General features: G+C 36.0%; 3 protein-coding genes across 9 annotated transcripts; 2 read left to right on the top strand and 1 right to left on the bottom strand.

Moving 5' to 3' along the window:
* The first annotated feature begins 176 nt into the window (after positions 1 to 176).
* On the top strand, positions 177 to 6,147 carry LOC115766746. The gene is made up of 7 exons (XM_030710723.1): positions 177 to 368; positions 467 to 1,045; positions 1,165 to 3,132; positions 3,190 to 4,265; positions 4,936 to 5,296; positions 5,362 to 5,827; positions 5,891 to 6,147. The coding sequence occupies exons 1-7, from the start codon at positions 200 to 202 to the stop codon at positions 6,009 to 6,011; spliced, it is 4,740 nt and encodes a 1,579-aa protein (XP_030566583.1). The 5' UTR covers positions 177 to 199; the 3' UTR covers positions 6,012 to 6,147.
* A 367-nt stretch (positions 6,148 to 6,514) lies between these two features.
* On the bottom strand, positions 6,515 to 12,423 carry LOC115766766 (calcium/calmodulin-dependent protein kinase type 1). Of its 4 annotated transcripts, none has more exons than XM_030710761.1 (10): positions 12,340 to 12,423; positions 9,781 to 10,004; positions 9,582 to 9,716; positions 8,695 to 8,739; positions 8,335 to 8,409; positions 8,119 to 8,257; positions 7,796 to 8,060; positions 7,414 to 7,540; positions 7,258 to 7,345; positions 6,515 to 7,199 (listed from the first exon to the last, which is right to left on the bottom strand). In XM_030710761.1, exons 2-10 carry the CDS (start codon positions 9,894 to 9,896, stop codon positions 6,900 to 6,902), a joined length of 1,290 nt encoding a protein of 429 aa, XP_030566621.1. In that variant the 5' UTR covers positions 9,897 to 10,004; positions 12,340 to 12,423; the 3' UTR covers positions 6,515 to 6,899. The 4 variants fall into 4 exon arrangements, with proteins under 4 accessions (XP_030566621.1, XP_030566619.1, XP_030566620.1 ...); XM_030710759.1 differs by having other exon boundaries at positions 12,283 to 12,421; XM_030710760.1 differs by having other exon boundaries at positions 12,318 to 12,420.
* Positions 12,424 to 13,413: 990 nt separating this feature from the next.
* LOC115766744 (ephrin type-B receptor 1-B) lies at positions 13,414 to 24,052 on the top strand. 4 transcript variants are annotated; one of them, XM_030710719.1, is made up of 14 exons: positions 13,414 to 13,635; positions 14,519 to 14,945; positions 15,018 to 15,097; positions 16,100 to 16,280; positions 16,361 to 16,846; positions 18,268 to 19,158; positions 19,239 to 19,415; positions 20,180 to 20,197; positions 20,833 to 20,961; positions 21,031 to 21,126; positions 21,333 to 21,703; positions 22,090 to 22,236; positions 22,301 to 22,630; positions 22,699 to 24,052. In XM_030710719.1, exons 2-14 carry the CDS (start codon positions 14,705 to 14,707, stop codon positions 22,801 to 22,803), a joined length of 3,252 nt encoding a protein of 1,083 aa, XP_030566579.1. In that variant the 5' UTR covers positions 13,414 to 13,635; positions 14,519 to 14,704; the 3' UTR covers positions 22,804 to 24,052. The 4 variants fall into 4 exon arrangements, with proteins under 4 accessions (XP_030566579.1, XP_030566577.1, XP_030566578.1 ...); XM_030710717.1 differs by lacking the exon at positions 20,180 to 20,197 and adding an exon at positions 20,528 to 20,575 and having other exon boundaries at positions 22,699 to 24,051; XM_030710718.1 differs by lacking the exon at positions 20,180 to 20,197 and adding an exon at positions 20,528 to 20,575 and having other exon boundaries at positions 13,414 to 13,527; positions 22,699 to 24,051.
* Positions 24,053 to 24,404: the final 352 nt, after the last annotated feature.

Here is a 24,404-nt window from a genome sequence, read left to right on the forward strand (position 1 = left end):
TGTAAAGTTCCGCTGCCGGAAATGAAATCCCAAGAAAAAATAAATCAGTGGTTGAAATATTACCAGTAAATATAAATTGACAACCGATAGGCTGTGGCGGCAAAACGATTTCTTGCAAGTTGTGTTACCCAGCACTTGAAAATCACCAACACATGCACACTGACAAAATAAATATACAATCAAAACGTCAATTAAATCAATGATGGCCGAAAAATATACATCGGAGCTATTAGGTATTGTTATAGCTCAAATAGCTCAAACAATTGGATATAGCAGGACTCAGAGTGCCCCCCTGGAATTACTAGAGGACATTTTACAAAGATTTATCCAAGAACTCGCCCGCGATCTACATAGCCAAGCCGAGCACGGTAATTAGCGAAATATGTACATACATATGCTGATAAATATTCATTTTGATGTTGTACATATCTATTTGATATTGAACTAAATAATTTATTGGTCATAGCAAACCGCGTCGAGCCAAATCTAAAGGATGCATTTCTCAGCTTAAGGAACCTTAACATAAACGTACACGAATTGCTTGACTATATTGGAAATGTTGAGCCAATCCCATTTGTACGGGAAGTGCCAGCGTACCCCGTGAAAAGAAGCTCCAATATGAATTTCCTAAAACCGGGCAGTGCGGAGACTCTGACGCGACCAGTCCACATATTCGAATACCTGCCTCCGATGTTGCGCACAGAACCAACTGCAGGCACCTCCACAAGATGGCCCGACAAAGCGTCTGACCAGCAACATCTTCAACTATGCAAACTGGAGTCAAACCGAGAGGCTGCACTCACAAGTAGCCATAAAACTGCGGTAAAGTTATTGCAAGATGTTAAACCTGACTTTGTCGCTGCTGGCATACACAAATGGAGCAGCCAAAACGATCCATCAGCGATCGCATCCACATCCAGGGACAACTTAGATCACGATGGTCACGCGTTACGAGAAATAAGCAGCGTAGTTATGACAACCGGAGGGTTTATTTCGCCAGCAATAGAGGGAAAATTACCGAAAGCGTACGTGCCCGATATTATTGGTAAGCAACTTTCGCAACTGGGAGTGCTCTAGTCGGCCGTGAAAGACTGGGAATTACCCTGTAGTACGGGCTATTCATAATTGATAATATTTGAATATTTTAAACCGAATAATTTTTAGATAAATTCAAAGGACTGGATGCGCCGTCAATTTCGCCTTCAGCCCCTAAAACACCGGAAACCCAAAAATATTCCTCCAACGATATCGTTGACGTGCCAGTTATAAAAAGAATGGCCTCTCTTGAGGCAACACCACATTCTGTAGAGCATGCGCCCATCTTTAATGCTCCAATGACACCAAACAGCTTCCAGGAAGTCAACACTGTGTTGAAAGCTGGTGCTACATCGGTTTCAGCACAATCAAACCTCAAAGCGAAAAAGAACAAAAAGAGAAATTTGGTGGGCGGTCGGCCAAATGATCAAACAGGAGATCTTAGTTCAAAAAAGGCACAAGAGAAGGCTCAGCGAAAAGCTTTAAAAATCTATCAGAAGTTATCCAAGAATCAGGCTGACGGCGGTGGCAACATTATGGAACTAAAAAAATCTATGAAAAATTTAAATCGCGGCATGTTGTCGGCCTTGCCGGATGGCTCAACCGAGAGGCTGCAGCTAGAAAAATTAATTAGAAAGCAAACGAAGCAACGTCAAAAACACCTAAAGAGCCAAAAGCAACAGCGGCAATTTGCATCGATGTCCAAGCTAGCCAAAGGTGCAGTCAATCCCATAGCATTGGCTCCCGAATCCAGTGCAAATCTTGAGCCAACTTTGGCACCATCCGCACACCCATTGGCAGCCAGTACGGCAGTAGCAGAAAATGTTGTTGGTTTGGTCGAAAATAAAGAAATATTTCAAACCAATTTGTCACTTACCTCTGCGAGCACCATTGCGGATGCTTCGCTGACCGAGGAAATCAAACTGGCAAGCGAACCGGACCGAAACAAATTGAATATTTTTAAAAAAATATCCAAACAAAAGGCGCCCAAACCAGTATCGCCAAACCCACTAAATATTGGCACAAATCTCTTTGAAAGTCCCAGTAACAACGTATCGCCATTGATAACGCTACCATCCGGAACAACCATAACGCCAGCTCCACCGGCTGGCGCCACCGAAAATGTAAGTATGCCACTGCACAGTCTGGGCATGTCAGTGGGTAATGGTATGGCCACATACGATTATATGCAGCCTTTTGGACACTTATCGACTGTGTCTCCAACGGCTGCCAATCTTATGGGCATCGATATGAATAAGCCGAGAAAACGCGGTCGTAAGCCAGGTGGCAAAAATCAAGCCAGGTCACTGGCACCACCAACTGGCCTCGCACCGGCACCCATGCAATCGCCAAAAAAAACAAAGGCCGCAAAATTAAATGCATATAACACAGCGGACCCTGTGCCTATAATTGACAATTCAGCAACTTTAGCCTTACCAATGGAGCCGCTAAATTTGAGCCACGTCGATCAATTGAGGAGCGGCAATTTTTCAGGATTTCTCGCCGATGTCAGCGCTGGAAATACAGCCGTTGAGCCTTATCCTGGCACATTCAGTGAGACGAGCCTGAAATTTCAGAAAGTCAAAGAGAAAAAGGATAGAAAAAAGAGTAAAGCAAAATATATTAATATGGACGCCAATATTGTGGACAACAAAAAGCTCGGTTTAATGGATACAGAGAAGCAGATATCGAAAAATGGCTCATTTCCAGCAAAGCTGGAAATCGGTGACAGCAACAACATACAAATTCCATCAGATAAGTTGCCTGGAGGTACTAAAAACAGAGTTCTCGACGTATCCCCACCGTTGATTGGTAATAGTAATAGTTTTGTGGCCAGTTCGGGGCCATCAAGTTTCCCCCCAAATTCAGCAGCATTGCATCCAAATAGCCAAGCAAATATGATGCCAATACTGCCGCTGCTGCATTTTCCGCCACGTCCCGGCCTTATACCATCTGGACCTGGTCTCTTTGCACCAAACTTAACAAGTTTCAATAAAACGGTTGCTTGTAGTACGGGCTCAAAGATGATGATGCCAAACCCATTTATGCCATTTCCAAGTCGGTCCAGACCCTCGCTTGAGACGACGACGGCGACTGGTAAGAATCTCTTTGCAATATTTTCGAATGTCAAAAGATGCATATTTTATTTTGTAGATAATAAAGCGGCACTTTTGGGTCTGTTGCCGCTTTCGGATATCCACTTGGAGCGCAGCTATTGCAATGTGGCTCCTCTGGTGCCCGATTCAATGAAATTGTCAAATCAGCAGCAAATTGCACCCAATAAACTCCGATCGCCACATGGTTTTGCGCCCGATGCGAAGCTAAGCCATGAATACAGTGAAAAAGACATTAGTCACACTTCGCCCATTTCGAATGTAATGCCTGTCGCCAAGGGAGTCGGACTATTGGGCATAGCGGATGAAACACAGACTAACAAAATTGATAGATCCATTAAAGCTATCAAGCCTGCACCAGCTGCCACGGGCAACGTTGGGGACCCCATCGAAGTATCAGATGACTCGAACGATGACGAATCCAAGGCAACGAAAAAAAGTCAACAAGTTTCCGGCTACCCACAAGCACATGCTCTCAAATCAGGCTTAATTCAGTCATCGAATCTATTAAATTCTGGACAAATGCAGCACATTGAAAGCTCGCATCTATATGCCATGAACGCATCCGCCTTGCATTCCCCAATACCTGACGGTATACAGTTCAACAAACAAGCTAAGCCGGCAGCTTTGAAAGTTACACAACCCGACAGCAATTTATCGGCCGCCAATCCAACACCATTTAACATCAATTTTATGGGCAATGATAAATTTAGCCTAGCCGGCGGCGCCGATCTGATACCTTTGTCTCGCGTCGATAGTGGCATGGCGTACTCATCTTTAACCGTGCCAGCTACAAGTCTGGCGGCCGGTGCAACATCTGGATCAGTGCCGATTCATGCGGCTTCTGATGCTCCCGAGCAGCACTTTATTGGCTCTCTGAATTATGACGATGTCACAATAACCCCAACGAATAGTTTGTCGATAAGTGAACAACTGAAAATACGTAAGCTTCACAAGAAACTTAAAAAACCGAAAGAGGGCAAAATCAAAAAGAAGAAAGATAAAAAAGACAAAGTCAGAAATAAGGAAAAATGTGACGAGAGGAATACGCTGAATGTCGATAAACCTAAAAGTCAAGACAAGAAGCAGAAAAGGGATAAAAAAAAGGAAAAACAGGTAATTATTCAAAAATCTTGCTAACCGAAAATTCACGGCCTTGCCTATGCGAAGCTTTTGCGATATAACTTTTTCACCCATCTCCCAAAGAGAAAATTTAAATAACCCCAATTCTATCTTGAGATCCACTTATATTTGAAAATATGTTTTAAGTCCTTCAACTAAAGAAAATATGGAATCAACGGCTTATTCCATGTTAGTTTTGTGGTGAGAAAAATAAACTATCGTTCAATAAACCATTAACCCGCATTTTCCATCCAACTGCAGTTGCAAATTTTCCACTATTAGTGGAATTTCCACGCTGAAAAACTTCGCCCAAGAAAATCGTTTAATCGTATTTTCCATCTTATAAGAAGCTTGGATTCTGCGAAAAAATATTAAAAATGTCTCGAATTAAATTTTTTACCCCTATTTTCACCAAGGTGGAATTGATTTTCCCAAAGCTGAGCTTTGAAAATGAGTTTAAGGGCGACTGGATGGTAATTAAAAAAGAATTTTTAAAATAAATATTTGAAAAATATTCATCAAAACAATGAATCATCTTGACTTGCTTGAAAAACAAATCGCGATAGAATATTAGAAACATCCAGCAGAAATATTTAAATTAAAATAGATAAATTTTTAAGGTCATGTTTGGGTGATTTAAACTGATTTCAACATTCAATTGCAGGTGCCGCCAGACGAATTACAGATTCCCAAAGAAAATCTGGAAAGCGGTATTCATCATTCAAAAACCATGGCTTTAGGCTCCGTCGGCGTCCCACCTGGAGACTCTTTGCCAGCAACTGTGTCCCAAACACCAGTGACACATCATTTGGTGTCACCCAAGTTAGATCTCTCACCTAACCAGGTGCCGAAACTGACACTTAAGCTTAGTGGCACGCCCACTCAATCGTTATTTGAGGGCGATCGTGAGATATCAACAATCTCTGATTTGACGCCTCAGACTCCCAATCGGACTAAAAGGGAACATTCTCCAGAATTAGCTCGCTTCTCACCACTTGTCACTAGACCCCCAAAGCCCAAGCAATGTAGGCAATCAAATTCTCATCACATAAATACAAATGATGTTTAATTAATGGTGATCTTGTTTTAGGTGAATCACAAACCTTGAACTTATCTATGGCGACATCTGCTTTGGTTTCTGTGCCCAATACTAGTAAAACACAGACAATGCCAGCCATGATGTCAATGCCGAGTACACAGGCCCCAATCTTAAGTGCAACTTCACCCAGTTGGATGTCGAATCCTCCTTCTACATCCACAATATCAGCTAGTTCTGTTTTGTTGCCACAACAGTTACTGCATCCATCCAAACAAATCCCAAAAATGCCATCGTCGTCTTCCTCCTTGTCCACAACTATTCCCAGTGTGGCGGCATCAAGTATTTCACCAAAACTATCTGAAGGATCTCAGACATTGCCTCCAAATTCGGAATTAAATCGACCCTCATCGTATGTTGATGCCGACGGCTATCGCATTTGGATTTGCCCCGCATGTGGAAAAGTTGATGACGGCTCTGCAATGATCGGATGCGATGGCTGCGATGCATGGTACCATTGGTAAGTTCTTTACCCAAATATATATGTTTTGCATTTATTGTTAATAATCGTTTTATAATTTAGGACTTGTGTGGGTATTCTTGTTGCTCCAAATGACAATGAGGATTGGTTTTGTCGCGTTTGCATAACCAAAAAAAAGGTAAATGGATCAGATAAGAAAAAAAAGCGAACCAAAAAGAAATGAGTTTTAAGTTCATAAAGTCCACAAATTATCACCAGATTAAGTTTGAATTCGTGCATTATTTATGAATCCCTTTAGGCGTATATTCAAACTTTATTTCTTCATTATTTTTGCTTTTCAAATATGGAAAAATATAAATAAATATTGATATAATAAAAATGTTACAAAAATGTTTATAAATAAAAGAAAAGTGAATGCAAAAGTTTCATTAATGTGCAAATAGGTTTTTATTATGCGAAAAACGCCTCAAATTAATTTTCACAAAAAAGATCTTGGGGACCATTCCATACAACAATTTCTCGCAGCGGTCTTCTTGTCTGTTTCCACGTTAAAGGTCCGATCCTTGAAAAATTTTTAATTATTATTTACAAAACACTTGTTTTAATGCATCATTTAAATACATTGACACCACAGAATAAACATCGGCGGGTTATTTGCATAAAAAACAAGCAGAAATCGTGTTAGAGCACAAGTACAAAAAGCTGCGCAAAATAGTTGTTTAAGCAAAATATTTAATTTTAATGAATACGTTGACAAAATTTTAAATTCATATAACTACAGAAAACCAATTTACAAGAGTTAGTCCGGAAACATTTTTTAAATAACAATATTGAGATATACTAACAATAGGTTGTGTATAAAAATAATTTTTAAAAACGAAAAAACAAACATATGTGCGTTAGGTTCAAGCTTGATTGACTTAAAACTATCTAAGTACGATGGACGTGGCGAACATAGAATATTTGTACGTCGTCGTTTTGCAGTAACCAATTGGTATAAAGTGGCAATAGCTATATAACGCCGTCCGAGTGCACATATTTTGCATTAATGGACTAGGTGTTTTTATCAGAGTACATATGCCATTCATCATAAAATTTTGTGTGCGTAAACTTAGTTCGCTTGGCCGCTGAAACTACAATTTGGCGAGATTCTTTGGTGATTATTGATGTCGTTATGTGGGCTTAAGGGTTGTGCTGATTCATTCACAGACGATGTGCTTGAGGCTGAGAGTGCCGCCGCCGCCGCCGCGGCTGGTTGAATGGAAGCGGTAGCTTCTGTCTCAGATTTAACACAGATTTTGCCATTACCATTGTCAGTAGATATATTTAGAGTGGAAGCTGAAGCACTGCTGTTGCTGCTAAGCGCCATTCGCTGCATTTGTCGGATTACTGTCGCAGCGTAATATGCTTGCTAAAGTATTTAGAAATATTAACAAAGATAGTCAGGCGCAAAATTTAGTTGAACCCACCTTCCATCGACTTTTGGCAAAGTTTTTCTTCAACTGCTCCGATACAGTGCCATGAATGTTCTTGCTGCTGGCCTCATTTCCAGATATCCTATAGGAAATATTTAAATTATTTAATGTTACTAACTTAAACAGACTTATCCATTTTATTTGACTCACCAAGGATGTGCCAGTGCTTGTTTGCATGTATAGCGTTTTTCTACAGTGACACACATTAAATTTTTGATAAAATGCTTGGCCGACTCGCTTATTTCATCCCAATATGGCGAATCAAATTCAAATTCACCTATAAATGACAAAAATATGATATGAAATATGAAATATACCAAGTTTGGTGTTCTACCTTTTCTAGAGATAATGTGAAATGCATGGACAAAAAATGATAAACTCGATCTTCGTATGTTATACGAGAATATAAATTTTAAAAATTAAGTTTCTAGCTATTGTTGTTTCCGAGATCGAAGCGACGCATTCGGACGCAGGCGGACAGACGGGTCGGCTGAAAAGGTCAAATCGAATAGATCGATTAAAACAAACAAACCTTTAAGAATTTGTGCAAATAAATTGGCGTCGTTTTCATCGTAAAATGGAGGATATCCACAAAGGAGTATATAGGATATAACGCCTATGCTCCAAACGTCAACGGCCTTGCCATATGGCTTCTGGGCCAGCACCTCTGGCGCAACATATCCTGGAGTTCCGCATGCAGTTGCCATGATACCAGAATCTTCCATTTTCGATAAGCCAAAATCGCTTATCATTATTTTACTGTCATCATCTGGACTATAGTATAGTAGGTTTTCGGGCTGCATTGAATTCAAAATTTCAATTTATTTGTATCAAGAAGTAAGACATGTTATTTACCTTGAGATCCCTATGTACTACTCCCTGCTCATGCATATAGTCTACAGCCTCTAAGATTTGTCTTATTAAGTGAGATGCATCCTTCTCTGTGTAGGATCCCTTCTCAACTATGCGGTCGAACAATTCTCCACCTGTCACTCTATATATATATATATGGAAACAATTCAGTTAATAATATGAAATCAGTTAATAATACAAGCTAAGTGCAAAGCATACAATTCCATGACCAGATACACCTTAGCCTTGTCTTCGTATGTTTCAAGGAGTTGGACTATATTCGGATGAGTCAGCCTGTAAATAGAATATGGCGAGAATTAATTCATAAAAAACGCATTTTATCGGCGCTTAAAAACACGAAATATATATATCTTAAGATTTGACAAGGGGTTACACATTTTACTGCTAATTTCTCATAATTCTCTTGATTGGACCCTACTTCCGTTGAGTATGTAAATAATAAATTTCTCAGAGAATGGAGTTGGCCGAAATATAATATAATTATATCGCTGACTGGTTCAAGATATACTTATATCTCATTTGATTCCAAGACGGGAAGTTTTCGGGGTCACAACTCACCGCGTTCCATTCGGACTGTTGCCATCGAAATGATTTGCACTAAACCTACATAGAAAGAAAGTAGATTAAATGAAGAAAATATTTAAAAAATGAAATAAAGAAAACAACACAAAGAAAAAATAAAGATATTTCTAGATTTACAATTGATATGCAAACAATAAGATTGTGCGCTTTAAAGTCCACATTCTCGTGCTATGCCCTTCATAAGTTACGCGTTTTCATAACTCATAAGTACATTATGTATACTCTGGATCCAAAACTTTTGAGGGCTCCGCTACTGAGCATGCAAACATAAGCAGAAATATAATATTTATTATATAATAAACAAAAATTAAAAACAATAACAATAGATATAAATGATGTGAATCTAAATTATGTGACTAAGGCTCAGTATTCAATTGTTTGGCAATGATAGACCCCTTAATATTTTTTTTCTTGAGCATAATATTTCTCGGGCTTTGAATATACATTATACATTTATATTTTACGCCTTTTAAATCTCAAGTTAACTATTAAAAAGATATTTGCAAGTGAGTTTCATTGAATTAAGAACCTGAAATGTTGGAATCAGCGCCTTTCGCTCTTGATCCCAATATAAACTTTCCGTTCATACTATCTTTGACCCACATTTTTCCGCCAAGTGGGGTGGATTTTCCGGAAAATTGTAAAACAGGATCGTTGAAAATGAGTTCGAAGCCGATCGGATGGTAAACGAAAAAGTTTCATGTAGTGGAATTTGCCGGGTTAAGACGGGGTAATGTACTTAAAATTAATCCCAACACTCTGAACCGAGTGCAATATGCCCAAAAAAAAAACTGCATTTATACGGACAAGCCAGTTGGATTCGCTTAAATATATTAAATATATTTTAATATAATAAAACTCACCTTCTCAGTACGCGTATTTCATTTTCCAGCGATTCCTCTTTGCCCTTTAGGGCTTTTTTATCAATAATTTTTACCGCAAAATGATCGCCCGGCGTATCTTTACTTTCGGCTAAGCGTACCTCCGAGAATGCGCCCCTATTAATCGAAATAATATTAATAGAAATAAAATATACATCGGTTAAAAATAAATACTACGCACGTTCCCAGGAGCCCATGGAGATTGTACTTTTCGTCAATTGACATCTGTTTGTTTAGCTCCTTCGTATCCTTGGTTTTGGGCTTTTTGCCAGAATCTTTTTTGCCAAACAGTGGCATAGCTTTCAATTTGATTCAATCAAAATATCATCGAAATTTTTGAACAATTAGTACATTTAGCTCCCCACAACTATAGTGCGAAAATTCGGTTGAAGCAGACGTCTCCCGCTAAGTGTGAAACAATCAGAAAGTTAACAATTAACACTACGCAAAATGATTTGTTTAAAACATTTGTGCAAATAATTTTAAAATATCATATTTTGATATATTTATATAGGTACTGGGCCTAGATTTGGCTGTATTCATTCTGTACCTAATTTCTGATTGGCATTTATTAAAAATGCCTTGATTTTGGAACTCTTTCTCTGCGAACCAAACCATTTTTGAATGAAAGCCGGAGTGAGGTAAACAACTTAAAAATTTCACCCATGTCGAAATGCATAGAACATTTAGGATCTATCAGAGATTGCCAGAGCGATTACGTGTTTAATTTATATATATATATATATATTTAATATTGAATTTTGAGCCGTCCGCCGCGTTGTTATTAATTTCCTTTTAATGTGTTCTTGTTCAAATCGAAAATGGAAAATCAATTAGTTACTTTTGAAAGTTGGAGCCACAAATCCCATAGTCAAAATAAGTCTGTTCCATTTCGGACCGGAAAGTCTGTTCCATTTTAACGGAAATATTGCATACTCGATTGGATCCGTTTTCAATTTGCTTATTTGAATTTTTAATACCCTTGCAGAGGGTATTACAATTTTGTCGATCGAAAAGTAGGTTCTTGTATAGGAAACTTTTTTGTTTTTCAAGATATCTTGACCAAACTCGGCATTTATTAGTTTAACTCTGAGGAATATATACAAAATCCTGCCAACATTGGACCACTATATCATATAGTTGTCATTGGAACAATCCGTCAAAAATTCATTTGCATGGAACATTTTTTTGTTTATTCACTATACCCCTTTATGCAAAATCTTATTTATTTACATAGTTTCTTGTATAAAAAACCTTATGTTTTTAAGATATCTTAACTATACTCGGCATTAACTATTTTCGCTGCGCTTCCTATATTCGCGCAAAGCATTATGAGCATTATGAAGAGGATGGGTCTGCAATTATTAAATATTTGGCGTGCCAAAGATAGCCCTTTCTGTGTGGGTTAAACTACGAAAAATCGGGAGGTTTTGAAACAAAAACAATTTTGCAGACATATGCCAGATGTTTGTATACACAGTCGTTCGACAAAATATCATGGAAATTGGAAAAATGTATATACAATTTATATAACCGAACAAGCGAGGTAGAACAATTATCTTGGGAATGCCGTAGATTTCATTTTTAGGCAAAATGTGACTTTGACACGCCGAAAACCAAATACCCTACATGATGTCGAGAAGATATGTTATAATGCCCGATTTCAATATGATTTCTCTTATATGTAGAAAAATTAGTGAAACTAATAAATGCCGAATTTGGTCAAGATTTGATACATACATATATTATATATATATATATATAATACCCTCTAAAATGTTTGTCTTTAAACATCCATAGCTCCTTCAAATGCAGGGATATTTAGAGCGTCTTATCAAAAATCAAATATTTGTATTTGTTTTTTTTTAATCTGTTTCACACATTCGCTCACGACAAATGGATTGCGTGTATATACATATATATAGTACATGAATAAATATGCAATTATTTTGTAAGAGTCAAAGGTGACAAAGGAGCTGATTAGGCTTTAATTTTGTTCGCATTGTTCATAGTATGCACACACATACATACCTAAACACAGACTTAGTACATACATATGTATATTAACAGTTCCGTTATGGGTGAAATGTGAGCAGACTGGTGTTCACAAAGCGTATGTATGTATTGTTTTTGTATGTATCAACTGCAAAAAGGAATTATTTGTATGTTTAATTTCATTTCTTTTGAAATTTACTATTTTTATATTTTATAAAAAATTTGTAATCTCTGTTTCTAAACATAATACACAAATGTTTATGCGTACCTATGCGTGCATATACATACAGATATTTTAATGTAGTCTCATTTTTGTTTACATTTGTACGTTTTAAGTAAACAGCGTGATTGAAGCAATACACATTATAATAGTTTACAAATCTGTGTGTATTAAAGTTAAAAGGTACGTGAAGTCTTGCGTAAAGCACAATCGATTAATTTTGCTAAACTTGAACTAATATATGAATGTGAACAGATACATACATACATACATGTATGTAATATATACATATGTACACTCGTCATGCATGTCGTGCTCAGCACTTTTAAGACCGCAATCTGTTAGGTATATAAATGTATATTATATATATACATTATATATATGTATATGTATATATACATAATATGTAAATATGTTTTTTTATAAAAATTATATATGATTTATTTGTGAACATGCGTAACGACTTACACAAATCACGGCTTAAACTGTTGTATTAAACTCACAATTTTAATTTACGTTTCGCACCTTTTGAGTGAAATTTTACTCCGACTTCGAATTTAGTTTATAAACGAACTAACAATTTGCAAAAATAATGTAATGTGAATTATATTGATTTTTCAAGTCCGCCTAGATGCTTTTCTGCATATTCGACAAAGCAACGCTTGGTCACACTGTAATTGCAAAGTGAACGAACTTTGGAATCGGTAATTAAACTATTTCAAATCGAAATGGCTAGTTTGTACCTATATCTGCATTCAACATAATAAAACTGTTGAAAAGTTCAATAATATTTTTAATATATTGAATATTATTTTTGACTATCTATTTTTTCATTCATTCTATGCTCGCGTCCATAGACGCGTCCATGTCCAAAAAACAAGAGACGCGCGTTATAGTTAATGCACAACGAATTTACGTGTGTCAAATTAGTGATCTAGTATCGATTTTTGGAACTTGGTTCCGGAGCCGGAGTCACTCACTTATAAATAAATTTATTTGAGCTTTTGAATAACACACCAAAATAAATTTAAATACAGAATCGTAACAACAAGAAATGATTTGCTGCTTGGATTCTTAAAAACTACACGGTTGACGCTGGCCTGATTTTGTCTAATTAAGTCGATTATTTATGAGTATCCTCATATAATCCGAATTGCATGGTTCCCGCCCATTACTCTAATAAATTTTTCAGCCCTAAATGTAAGTGGTTTAGTTCCCGAAGGAACTAACAATTCCATAGACCTTTTGACAAACTACTTGAGGTTAGCTTACAATTAAATAATTTTCTCAAAAACTGTTCTATTGTCAGGGTGACCTGTTTAAAATTATATCTTATATAAATCGATGGCTTAAAGCAGAAAGAATTGTCGATAAGGTACTGATCGATAAAGTGGTGTTCATAGCAACGAGCTATCGTTTGCATGCAGAATTTTGTAATGTTGGAAAACACAAGAAAGCGGTCCACTCAACAACGTTGAAAAGTGTCCAGTGTGGCAACACTGTCGCTTTTTTTTTAGAGATTTATATGTACATATACCTATATGCATCAGCAAAAGCAAAAACAAATATAACTCAAAAACTGCAAAAAAAAAAGCGGTTTTATGTGATAAATTTAAAAAATGTGGTACCATTATTCAAGTAAACATTATATTTTAATAAACTTGCAATCAGGCTGAAATAGTGAATGAGTCCATTAACACATACACGCCATACGTATGTATTTATTTACATATACATATACAAAATGTGTGTGTGTCGCGTGTGAATTTTTAGTTTACAAAATTCCAATTAAAACTCTAAAACTATTTTGTTCATAATAAGGTAACATATATAGTAAACCGAAGTCAATTTGGACCTCAATAGTTGAAAGTACAACTAGCGACTTAGTGGGAATAAGTCGAATATATATATACATGCGTTCATACATACACAAATGTTCATATGTGTATATTCGTTTTCATATATATGTGTGTGTAAGATTTCAATGGTATGTAGCCAATATTAAAAGAAAACTAATTTTATAAAAGGACTTTTACGCTCATAGTGAGATTTATTATATCTTCCAAGCAAAGAAAGCGGATTAAAGTGTTTGGTCACTCACTAAATTTTTGGCTAACTAATTGTAAACAATCCAGGACTTAGTGAATGCTTTATATTGATCATAAATCATTATACCCTTGCAAAATATAATTGTCTCGAAATATGTAACGCATGAAAGGAGACATCTCCGACAACATAAAGTATATATATTCTTGATCGGTATTAGCAGCCGAGTCGATATAGCCATTTCCGTCTGTCTGTTTCTATGCAAACTAGTCGCTCAATGTTAAAGCTATCGTTAGAAAACTTTGCATAAGTCCCTTTTTCTGTTGCAGGCAGTACATATGTCGGATACGGCTGGATCGGTCCACTATATCTTAGAGCTGTCATAGGAACGAGGGGTCGAAAAGTAGGTTCTTGTATGAACAACTTTTTTTGTTTTTCAAAATATCTTGAGCAAACTCGCCATTTATTAGTTTTACAATGTTCCCTACATCGGACTTCTATATCATATAGCTTCCAGAGGAACGAAGGGTCGAAAAAAAGTGTGACTTCCGCACGCATTGAGTGTTAGGCTATATATCACACAACACAGTTGTGATATATCCCAATATCAATTAAATTTCTAAATATACTCATACTCATATAATTTTGTTACCAACAGCACACACTGCACGCTGTGTAAGTTCCATAATATGCAAATATTTTTGAACAACGATCGAGATGAATTCATTGGATTCGTTGCTTCGAAAGCAGACTAAAAAAATTTTATAACTTGGATACGTTTTGCACATTCGTAACGAGGTGAACATATATTTGAAGGATACAGAGTGCATTTCATAAATAAGAAATGCAATCAAAGCACTGCAGCTTCCGATTACACGATATAAAAAAGAATTGTCATGATACGGATTTATCCAAAAATAAACCCGCTTGCACACAATTTCCAGTGCAGATAAAACAGTCTCAGATTCCGATGCCGATGAAGTGCAATATTACTGAGTCTCGACAGCTCAGTAAATTATCAATTTTTCAGTTGATATGGATAATATGCATTGCATATCATTTAAATATTGCCAACGCTGATCAAGGTAAGTTATTTAAGAAAAATCAAATCTGTTTTTATAAATTAGCTAACATCTTTATTGTTTTCTTATTTGTAGTCGTTTTGTTGGACACAACAAGGGAGGCTACTCTCGAATGGACAAGATACCCATACGGTCCGCAGGCCCAAACCCCAGGCGTATGTATACAAACTTTTGTATCCTCTTAAACAAATTTTTTCCTGCAAAGGTCTGTAGATGTGGAATATCCGATTTCATAAAGTTTATATAAATGCTAATTTGAAGACAGCCTTCTTCAGGTCAATGTTGGGGTTAAAGAACAACAACAACAAGATATTAACCTTACATTGAGTAAGGCCCATGCATTTAATTATGACTCAAGATATTCAGTGTGGCTTTTCGTTGTTCTTAATTATGAAGCAAGATATTCAGTGTGGCTTTTCGCTCTCCACGATATTCAGTGTGGCTTTTCTCTCTTTAAATATCTTCCGTACTAAGGTAGAAAATCGGTATCTTTTAAGCCAGAGTGAAATATTTACATAATTTATGTATTTTTACACAATTTTTATTTTATTTAATAGTTCAATAGGTTTATTCAAAAATGTATTGAAAGATTATTTGTTAAGTGGCAGTAACACTTTTTTTAATAACACAAATTTTTATGTTAATTCCAAAATTAGGAAATAATTTAATTCAAAACAAAGATTTAATTACCTAATGAAATAACACCAATATGTAATGCAAAATAATTTTTTAAATACTGCCATTGTGATACGGATTTTCTACCGACTAAAATTTCAGTACACAAAATATTTAAACATAAATTTAAGCTTAGCTACGCTTTTATTTCGGGCTCTTTGTGAGAGCGCAAGGGTTCCGATTTCGTTTTTGTTTCCAAGTTCGTATTTATATTGATTTTGATATGCTTCAAGAACATCCATATTTAATCTTTATTTAGATATTTAGATTTTATCTGGGGCTTAAACTCATTAAAAAGAATTTATATTAGAGCAATATATTTATGGTAAAAAATGCATTTCTAAGTTGTTGTAAAGCACATTATATAAATTATAATATTTGCAATTCGGAAAAGACGATTCAAATTTGTTATTAAAAATTGAGAAGAAGAAACAAACAATATATTAATCGTATTGCATTTCTATGTTGTTCTCTTGATTTAGTGGGTAGAGGAATCATTTACAGATTTTGTAAAAGGCATTAACTGGCGGAGCTATGTGGTTTGCGATGTTGCCTATCACAATGTTAACAATTGGCTTTGGTCACCATTTATTGACCGTGGTCCTGCTAACCGGCTGTATATAGAAATACAGTTTACGATTCGAGACTGTTCGCTATTTCCAGGTAACTAATTTGTAATATTTTCAATGCCTTGCGAAGCAATACGATATAACTAAAACGATTTGACAATATTTAATTTATAGGAAATGCCTTGTCCTGCAAGGAAACGTTCAGTTTGTTATTCTACGAATTTGATGCAGCAACTCGAGAGCCTCCACCATGGCAAACGGACAGTTATAAACTTATCGCTAGAATTGCGGCTGGTGAAGGACGCTTTAATCAAAATTCAGATGTCGATATAAATACCGAAGTAAAGAGTATAGCTGTTAGCAAAAAGGGTGTTTACTTTGCGTTCCGCGACCAAGGCGCTTGCATAAGTGTCCTGGCGGTTAAAGTTTATTATATAACGTGTCCAGCTGTTACCGAGAACTTCGCCCATTTTAACGAAACGCCCACCGGCCGAGAGATAACCATAATTGAGAAACAAAATGGTACTTGCGTTGAGAACGCTGAGCCCTATGAGCCACCAACCTACCTATGTAAAGGGGATGGGAAATGGACTATTCTTACGGGCGGCTGCCGTTGTAAGGCCGGCTATGAGCCAAATGATGTTAATAACACTTGTACAGGTTAGTAGAACCAAAGACAATATAAACACTAAGATGAGTAACGCCATACAACAAAATGCTACTATGCAGCTTGATTTTTTTAAAAATTGAGAACGAAAACGAAATCTGTTGCGTTGCGCTCTCACAGCCGAGAGAACGAAAAAGCTAAAAATAGAATTTGCTCTCAGCTTCGGCTCTGTGCTCACGACCTACCCAAATTTATGTTGATATATAAATGCATTTTGTGTACTGAGGTTGGCTCCGTAGAAAATATGTATTTTTAAGTCGATGCAAATATTTATGTAATTTTTTATATTTGAAATTATTAATTAAATTATTATTATTTTAAAGTAATACAAAAAAAATTAAGGCAATAAAAGTGCAAATTTGTTGTTTTCAAGAAACATTTAATTCATTTTTATTTTTTTTTTTTTTTATTATATTATTTTTGTTCGAATTATAAAGAACAAAGTCGCCGCTCGAATTAGCTACCGATGCAAAATCGGTACCCAGGGGACCCCGCGAGGAGGCTATTATAATTATAATGGGATCATAACTAAATAAATTGTATTTTTTAGCTCTCTTTTATTTCTGAATTGGAGAATAAAAATAATATTAATTTAATTTAAAGACATTATGTAAATATTTGCATCGACTTAGATATACATATTTTCTACGGAGCCAACCTCAGTACACAAAATGCATTCACATATCAACACAAATTTGGGATAGGCCATGATCTGCGCTAGAAAACTACCAAAAATTATTTCTAGCCAGCTAAAGCCAGAGCAGTGAATAACAACACATACATACTTTAAAGTTCTTATGCATGTATAATTCACGCATACAACCAAAGGTGCTTGCACGCTATTGGCTGAGACAAGAACTTTTCTCGAGCATACACTGTTCAAAAACAAAAGTGAAATCAATCTATGTGTGTTATTTTCTTATCGTAGTTATTGCACAAGATGCGCCTTGTGTAAAAATTATTTAATTCTTAAATTTTCCTGTAAAATTAATTGTTAATATCTAGGGTAATATATCATTTAAATAAAGCATGCATTTCATGGATAAAGCACAAGCACTTTGCGTCGATCGTAACTTCTAAACTTTTTCGCCCAATGTACTTCGAAAACGAAGCGAAGCAAAGCATCATCGACCAGCTTTGCTGAAGGCAGGCTGGCGACTAACTTCGTTGCTCGTGTCAGCATCAGCAAGCCGCGACTTCGATTCGTTCGTCTGGTCTTTGGAGAATGAACAACCAGTCGGCAGGCATGCCGTAAGAAGCCTCAAAGGCCAGATGAAAGGCCAGGCTAGAAATTTTGCGTCGGATTCAAATGTATGGGCGTTACTCATCTTAGTGTTTATATTGTGTTTGGTAGAATTGTTCGATCTATGCATGAAATGCAAATAAACTAAGACCATATATATATATATTACAGAGTGTTCGGCTGGGACATTTAGATCCGCAGAAGTACGTAAATGTGTGTCATGCCCACCCAATTCAAATAGCTCCAAAACAGGATCACCAATGTGCAAGTGCATGCCAGGTTTCTATAGGCATCCTGCAGACGGAAGACATATGCCTTGTTATAGACCGCCTGGAGCACCTATGAATCTCACCCTTTTATTTGTTGACCAAACAAGCGCAATAATATCATGGACAGCTCCCACAAAAGAAGATGCGCTGTTAATAAATGGAATAGAAAAATATCGCACTGATGTCGTATATAAAATACGTTGCAGTATGTGCAACTCGAATGTTATGTTCAATCCATCAACTGACACGTTTAATGAGACAAAAATAACGCTCACTAATCTTGATCCGGTTACCACTTATACAGTACAAATTCATGCGACAAATGGCGTATCGCATCTCGTAGAGAGCGGGGCTTTTGCCAACGAAACGTATTTAAATAGCGAAATGCCGTTTGGCAATAATTCTAGTTTTTCGAACAGCAACAGCTATCAACTAGATCTTAGCGAAATCAAAACAAATCATGCCGAAATTGTATTTACTACGGAATCAGTTATGCTATCAACTGTGTTCAATTTAAGAGTCGTAGCTATTACTAATAAAGACGCCGACCTAATTTGGGATAAGCCCGGTCAAAGTGATGCTCCTGTTGAACTATATGAAGTGCGCTGGTTTCCCAAGTCCGAATTGGAAGCTATCAATAAAACAACATTAAGCACAAAGGAAACAAAAGCTCGCATCGATAATCTGATGGAAAATACTGAATACGGATTTCAAGTGCGTTGCAAAACTGTCAATGGATTTGGGTCTTACAGCAATATGGTCTATGCCCAGACCCATCAATCTGTCGGTTCAGGTAATTAAATGACTGATGCTTATATTCATTTAATATTTTGCCCACATAAATGTCTGACTTGGCAATACATTTTCATTTAGTTTATGAGGATTCAATGCAAATACGATTTATTGCTGGAGCCATTGTGACAGGCGTTTTCTTCCTGGTGATTTTTATCGTTGCAACTGTATACTTCATGAGATCGAAACATCAAGACGAGCTCGATAAAAAGTCCACTAATCATCTGCCATTACCAATGGATTACGCTAGTAATGAAGGTAAGTTTACACATTATCTATATTTTTTAACAGGACAACGTGACTGTTAATCTATAAATCATCGGAAAGGTATAGTCTAAAGCAAGAGATTTAACTCGTTATACGCTCCATCTATTGAAAATGGAAAAAAGGCTTCATTAAATTTTATAGAATCCTTTTCGATTATGGAAAATGGATTCCATTGAGTGAAAAATCTCCAGTAATTTCTTTCTTAAACTATTGATGGCACAATCTTCAGTTTGGAATTTAGTTGGAGTTGAAAACCTGAGGCAATGACTTAATCTTAATACAAGTCTTCAAGTTGAAGATGGATAGACGCTCGATATAAAATTAATCAACTCAAAATATAGATCTTAGTTCAAATTCATTGGAGGTGTGGAAATCCATTTTTCCTTGTTTGGAATGAGGGTCAAAGATGTGGTGCGTAAAGTTTCGAACTTGAATTAAATTGCAAGGATCCTTATAAAATCGATTAAGACGTGTTTCACACTTTACGCTGAATCCAAGCTTCCATAAGTAAAACATCGAATATGGCAATTTATATTTCATTATTAATTCTTTGAGCTCAAAAATTAATTTAAATACGAGGGAATTGTGGGCAAAAAAATATTGCCTCGGCGTTTCATATTCCATTTGATTATTTCTTGTAAGTTGTCTGTAAGCTTAAGAACCTCTCCTCTTTGAAGAAATAACATGGATACAATAATAACATGCTAATTGTTTATATCCCTATCCATTATTACCAACCCCGATCTCATTTTAAGGACTCGTTGTGACATATAGTAAGTTTTTGTTTAACTCTTTATTCCTCAACGTATATACAATTCATAAAATTTATACATTATACAAATATATCCAATTTTGTACATACATGAGAATATACGAACATTCTTAAATTAGTTTACTTAATTTATATCCGAATGCGTTCAATCAATTGAAATAATTTATTTACTCTTTGCCACAATGTAGAACTCTTTAATTGAATAAAGATTACTTTCTCCGCGAGTCAGACAGAGGCTATCAAATTTGTGGACATATCAGTTTTTGCTTATTGTTATTTAAATATAATTTTGTTAAACCTGTGATCAATATGTTTTTATCTTTACTTTTAGTAAATGCCATGGATACAACTCCAATTGTCAAGACTCTACATTCGAATGGTATATAATTTGTTTATTTTCGTTCATATTTTGATTTTATGGTGTGGGTTAACCTTAAAGGTATCTAAAGTAACCAATTTAAAAGAAATCAAAATCGACTTTCTTATATTTACATCCATACATTGATATTGTTATTATATTTTTAAGGAATGTTTTTATTTATACGTTATATACTTACGTTGCTTGTCATACGTATGCATACTTTTTGCAAATCATTGTCGCTTAATTCTTTCAATTGCCTGTTCTTGCTTTTCCAGTGACGACCCCCTTATTTGGGAGCAGCCGGAGCTACGTGGATCCTCACACCTATGAGGATCCCAACCAGGCAATAAGGGAATTTGCTCGTGAAATTGATGCAAATTATATTACAATTGAAGCAATAATTGGTAAATAATACCTTGCACTATTTTTAGATACATTCTTCAATACAAATCTTTTAAACTATCACTTTTAAGGTGGCGGAGAATTCGGTGATGTGTGTCGCGGTCGGCTCAAAATTCCGCCAAACTTCGTCCAGGACATTGACGTGGCAATCAAGACTTTGAAACCAGGTACGATTCCAATTATCATAGCTCTGAAAACATGATTCAGAAATAGGTTTAATCGGTTTTAAAAGGCCAACGGCTGACCCCATAAAGTATATACATATATATTCATTATCAGGGCGACGTGCTGAGTCGAAACTAGACAAGCTAGAGTTCGTTAAAAGTTCATTGGGACTATTATGTATTATCTATAACATTTCCATCTTTTGCAGGGTCTTCGGAGAAAGCTCGATGTGATTTTCTAACGGAGGCCTCGATAATGGGACAGTTCGATCATCCCAACGTTATTTACCTTCAAGGTGTGGTTACGCGCTCCAATCCAGTCATGATTATAACCGAATACATGGAAAACGGCAGCCTGGATACATTTTTGCGCGTCAACGATGGAAAATTTCAAACGCTACAGCTTATTGTGATGTTGCGTGGCATTGCCAGCGGAATGTCATATCTGAGCGATATGAACTATGTTCACCGGGATTTGGCGGCTCGAAACGTGCTCGTCAATGCCCAATTGATTTGCAAAATTGCCGATTTTGGTCTGTCACGCGAAATCGAAAATGCCAGCGACGCCTATACGACTCGGGTAAGCTTTAATATATATTAAATGTGTTTCTTCAATAGATGCAAATTGATCAAACTAATATGAAACCTAATTTCTAGTTTTGTGTTGAAATGTATGTTGGAAACATCTTCCCCATTAAGTATATATAATTTTGATCAGTATCAGAAGCCTAAACGATTAACCCATGTCCGTCATTTCGTTTATCCGTCAGCAAACTAGTCTAATATATAAGTCATTTACTTTCAACCCGACAACAATACAATATAATGAAAATTTGGTCAAAAGCAAACTGTCGGCTTTCTGCTCTAACTAATTTCCGTTAACTATAATGTGAAGAGCACAATATATTTTCAATTTATTTCCGTTGTTTATTTTTGTGGTTTCAATTGCGACACTGTCTCTTGCAGGGTGGCAAAATTCCAGTACGCTGGACAGCGCCGGAAGCAATAGCTTTTCGTAAATTTACCTCAGCATCGGACGTTTGGTCTTACGGTGTCGTCTTATGGGAGGTTATGTCATATGGAGAGCGACCTTATTGGAACTGGTCAAATCAGGTATGTGTACTCTTTTTCGCGATTGAAAATGAAAAATAATATATTAAAATATTTCTTTTCTTAGGATGTTATAAAGAGTATTGAGAAGGGTTATCGGTTGCCAGCCCCGATGGATTGCCCCGAGGCCCTGTATCAGCTGATGTTGGATTGCTGGCAGAAGCAGAGGACGCATCGGCCATCATTTGCCAGTATTGTCTCGACATTGGATAATTTGGCCAGGCAGCCGCAATCTCTGTTAACGACCCGAAATTCACCAGAAAATGATAGTACACATATTTTGGATACACAACGAGGTCATAACATTTTCATTAGTACTGATTTATGGCTAGAAAATATTAAAATGTCAAGATACAGTCAACACTTTAGAGAGGCTAATTTAGTGAGTGCTCAACAGGTATGTGTTTTCTCTCAACACCCTTGTTAAACTGAAACTTTAAGTTAAGTTTGGTTTTATGTTTATAGATCTCAAGATTAACAGCTCAACTGCTATCGGATATGGGTATAACTTTGGTAGGACATCAGAAGAAGATTTTACACCAAGCGCGGCAGCTGGACACAATAATATAAGCAGTTTATTTTTTAAGATATATCCATAAGATAATGTATAAATTGCGTTTGTGCTATGTTGCGAAATCAGCGAACAAGTCGAAATAAACGAATCGTCTTGTCTGATAACGCTATAAAGTAGCTTTCGAAGAAGTAAAATAGTAATGTTTCCGCACGCATTTAACACTCGGTTTGAGAAAACGAAATTTCCAAAAAACAAGAGCATAGCATGAGCGCAGCAATTGCAGACAAACAAACCATAAAGTTGTTTTACATACAAACGTGAACGAGACACAAGCAAATACAATTTACATAATATAAGGTACATTTTGTAGTTTACTAAACTGTAAGTATATATATATATATATATATATATATATATATAACACACAAGAATAGACATGCAGGCCTGCTAAAGCAATTTTATACTTATTTATATTTTATATATGTAAGTGGGAATATCAGGTTAGATTCTGTTTTCACTTGTAATTAATATTCTCAAGAATTCGTGGCTTACTGGCGCTTTTGCAAACATTTACTTTATTATTATTATTTTGTATATGTATATGTGTATATGTATATGCAAGGTTCTGACAAAATTACAAAAATCGAAGTATAAATAATCTTTTAATTCTCAAAATGTGTTAAATGTATATATACTGACAAAAATATACATACAAATACAAGCAGACAGACAGATGCATATGCCTTTTAAAACTTGAGGCTGAAATCAATTTGATTCGTTTAAACATTAACAATTGTATACATTGGCGCATATACACACATGTATATACATATATGTCTATTGTTCACAACTTATCGAATAATTTTGCACATATATTTTATAACCGACAAATGTTTTATTATATACATCACATACGAGTACATAATTAATTTTAAATAATATCTCCTGGACCCAGAGTGGAAACTGCCCTATATATAACATTATATACCTAGGTACTTATATTAAATAGCGAAAGCATTGCATTTATCGTAGGTTGATTATATCTTGAGATTTGGACTTTAACAAGTATTATTTATACATTGCATACCCATGTAATTTATTTGTAGCACCATTCATTTTATATTGTTCACAAAACTTGAACCGAAAATTCAATAAAACGAACACTAAAGATCAATTCGAATTTGATTAATATCTTTGCTTAAATGATATTTTATAGCAGGGCCTCGTGTGAAGCCCCTTTCCAGCAAATCCGGAACCATTTAATGGTGCATCGAATCATTATTCCACATATTTTTATATCCTGAACCCATTAAAAATGGGTATATTGTATTTGTGCAAAATCCATATGTATGTAACAGGCAGTAGGAAGCTTCTCCGACCCCATAAAGTATATATATTCTTGATCAGCATCAATAGACGAGTCGATCTAGCCATGTCCGTCTGTCTGCCCGTCCGTATGTATGACCCAAGGATCTCAGAACCTATAAGAGCTAGAGACTTGAAATTTTAGCTGCTCCCAGGGCCTGCGCAGATCGAGTTTGTTTCCGATAATCGATAACTTACTCCGTTTCCAAGCAAGAGCTAGAGTCACCAAACTTTACATATGGCTTCTAAACTTGAATATATATTATTTGATGTTGGAAGAAGAGGGTTCAGG

This window comes from Drosophila novamexicana, unplaced genomic scaffold, assembly GCF_003285875.2.
Source record: "Drosophila novamexicana strain 15010-1031.04,08,12 unplaced genomic scaffold, DnovRS2.1 tig00001222-arrow-arrow-pilon, whole genome shotgun sequence".
Taxonomy (NCBI): domain Eukaryota; kingdom Metazoa; phylum Arthropoda; class Insecta; order Diptera; family Drosophilidae; genus Drosophila; species Drosophila novamexicana.

Excerpts from the sequence above, each read along its gene's own strand:
- LOC115766746 (XM_030710723.1), top strand. The coding sequence starts at position 200 with ATGATGGCCGAAAAATATACATCGGAGCTATTAGGTATTGTTATAGCT. Across the intron at positions 1,046-1,164 it reads GTACGTGCCCGATATTATTG|ATAAATTCAAAGGACTGGAT; the intron begins GTAAGCAACTTT and ends AATAATTTTTAG. Across the intron at positions 4,266-4,935 it reads ATAAAAAAAAGGAAAAACAG|GTGCCGCCAGACGAATTACA; the intron begins GTAATTATTCAA and ends ATTCAATTGCAG.
- LOC115766766 (XM_030710761.1), bottom strand. The coding sequence starts at position 9,896 with ATGCCACTGTTTGGCAAAAAAGATTCTGGCAAAAAGCCCAAAACCAAG. Across the intron at positions 9,717-9,780 it reads CTCCATGGGCTCCTGGGAAC|GGGCGCATTCTCGGAGGTAC; the intron begins GTGCGTAGTATT and ends TTCGATTAATAG. Across the intron at positions 7,200-7,257 it reads TTGCCAAAAGTCGATGGAAG|CAAGCATATTACGCTGCGAC; the intron begins GTGGGTTCAACT and ends TAAATACTTTAG.
- LOC115766744 (XM_030710717.1), top strand. The coding sequence starts at position 14,705 with ATGCAATCAAAGCACTGCAGCTTCCGATTACACGATATAAAAAAGAAT. Across the intron at positions 19,159-19,238 it reads CCATCAATCTGTCGGTTCAG|TTTATGAGGATTCAATGCAA; the intron begins GTAATTAAATGA and ends ATTTTCATTTAG. Across the intron at positions 21,704-22,089 it reads GCGACGCCTATACGACTCGG|GGTGGCAAAATTCCAGTACG; the intron begins GTAAGCTTTAAT and ends TGTCTCTTGCAG.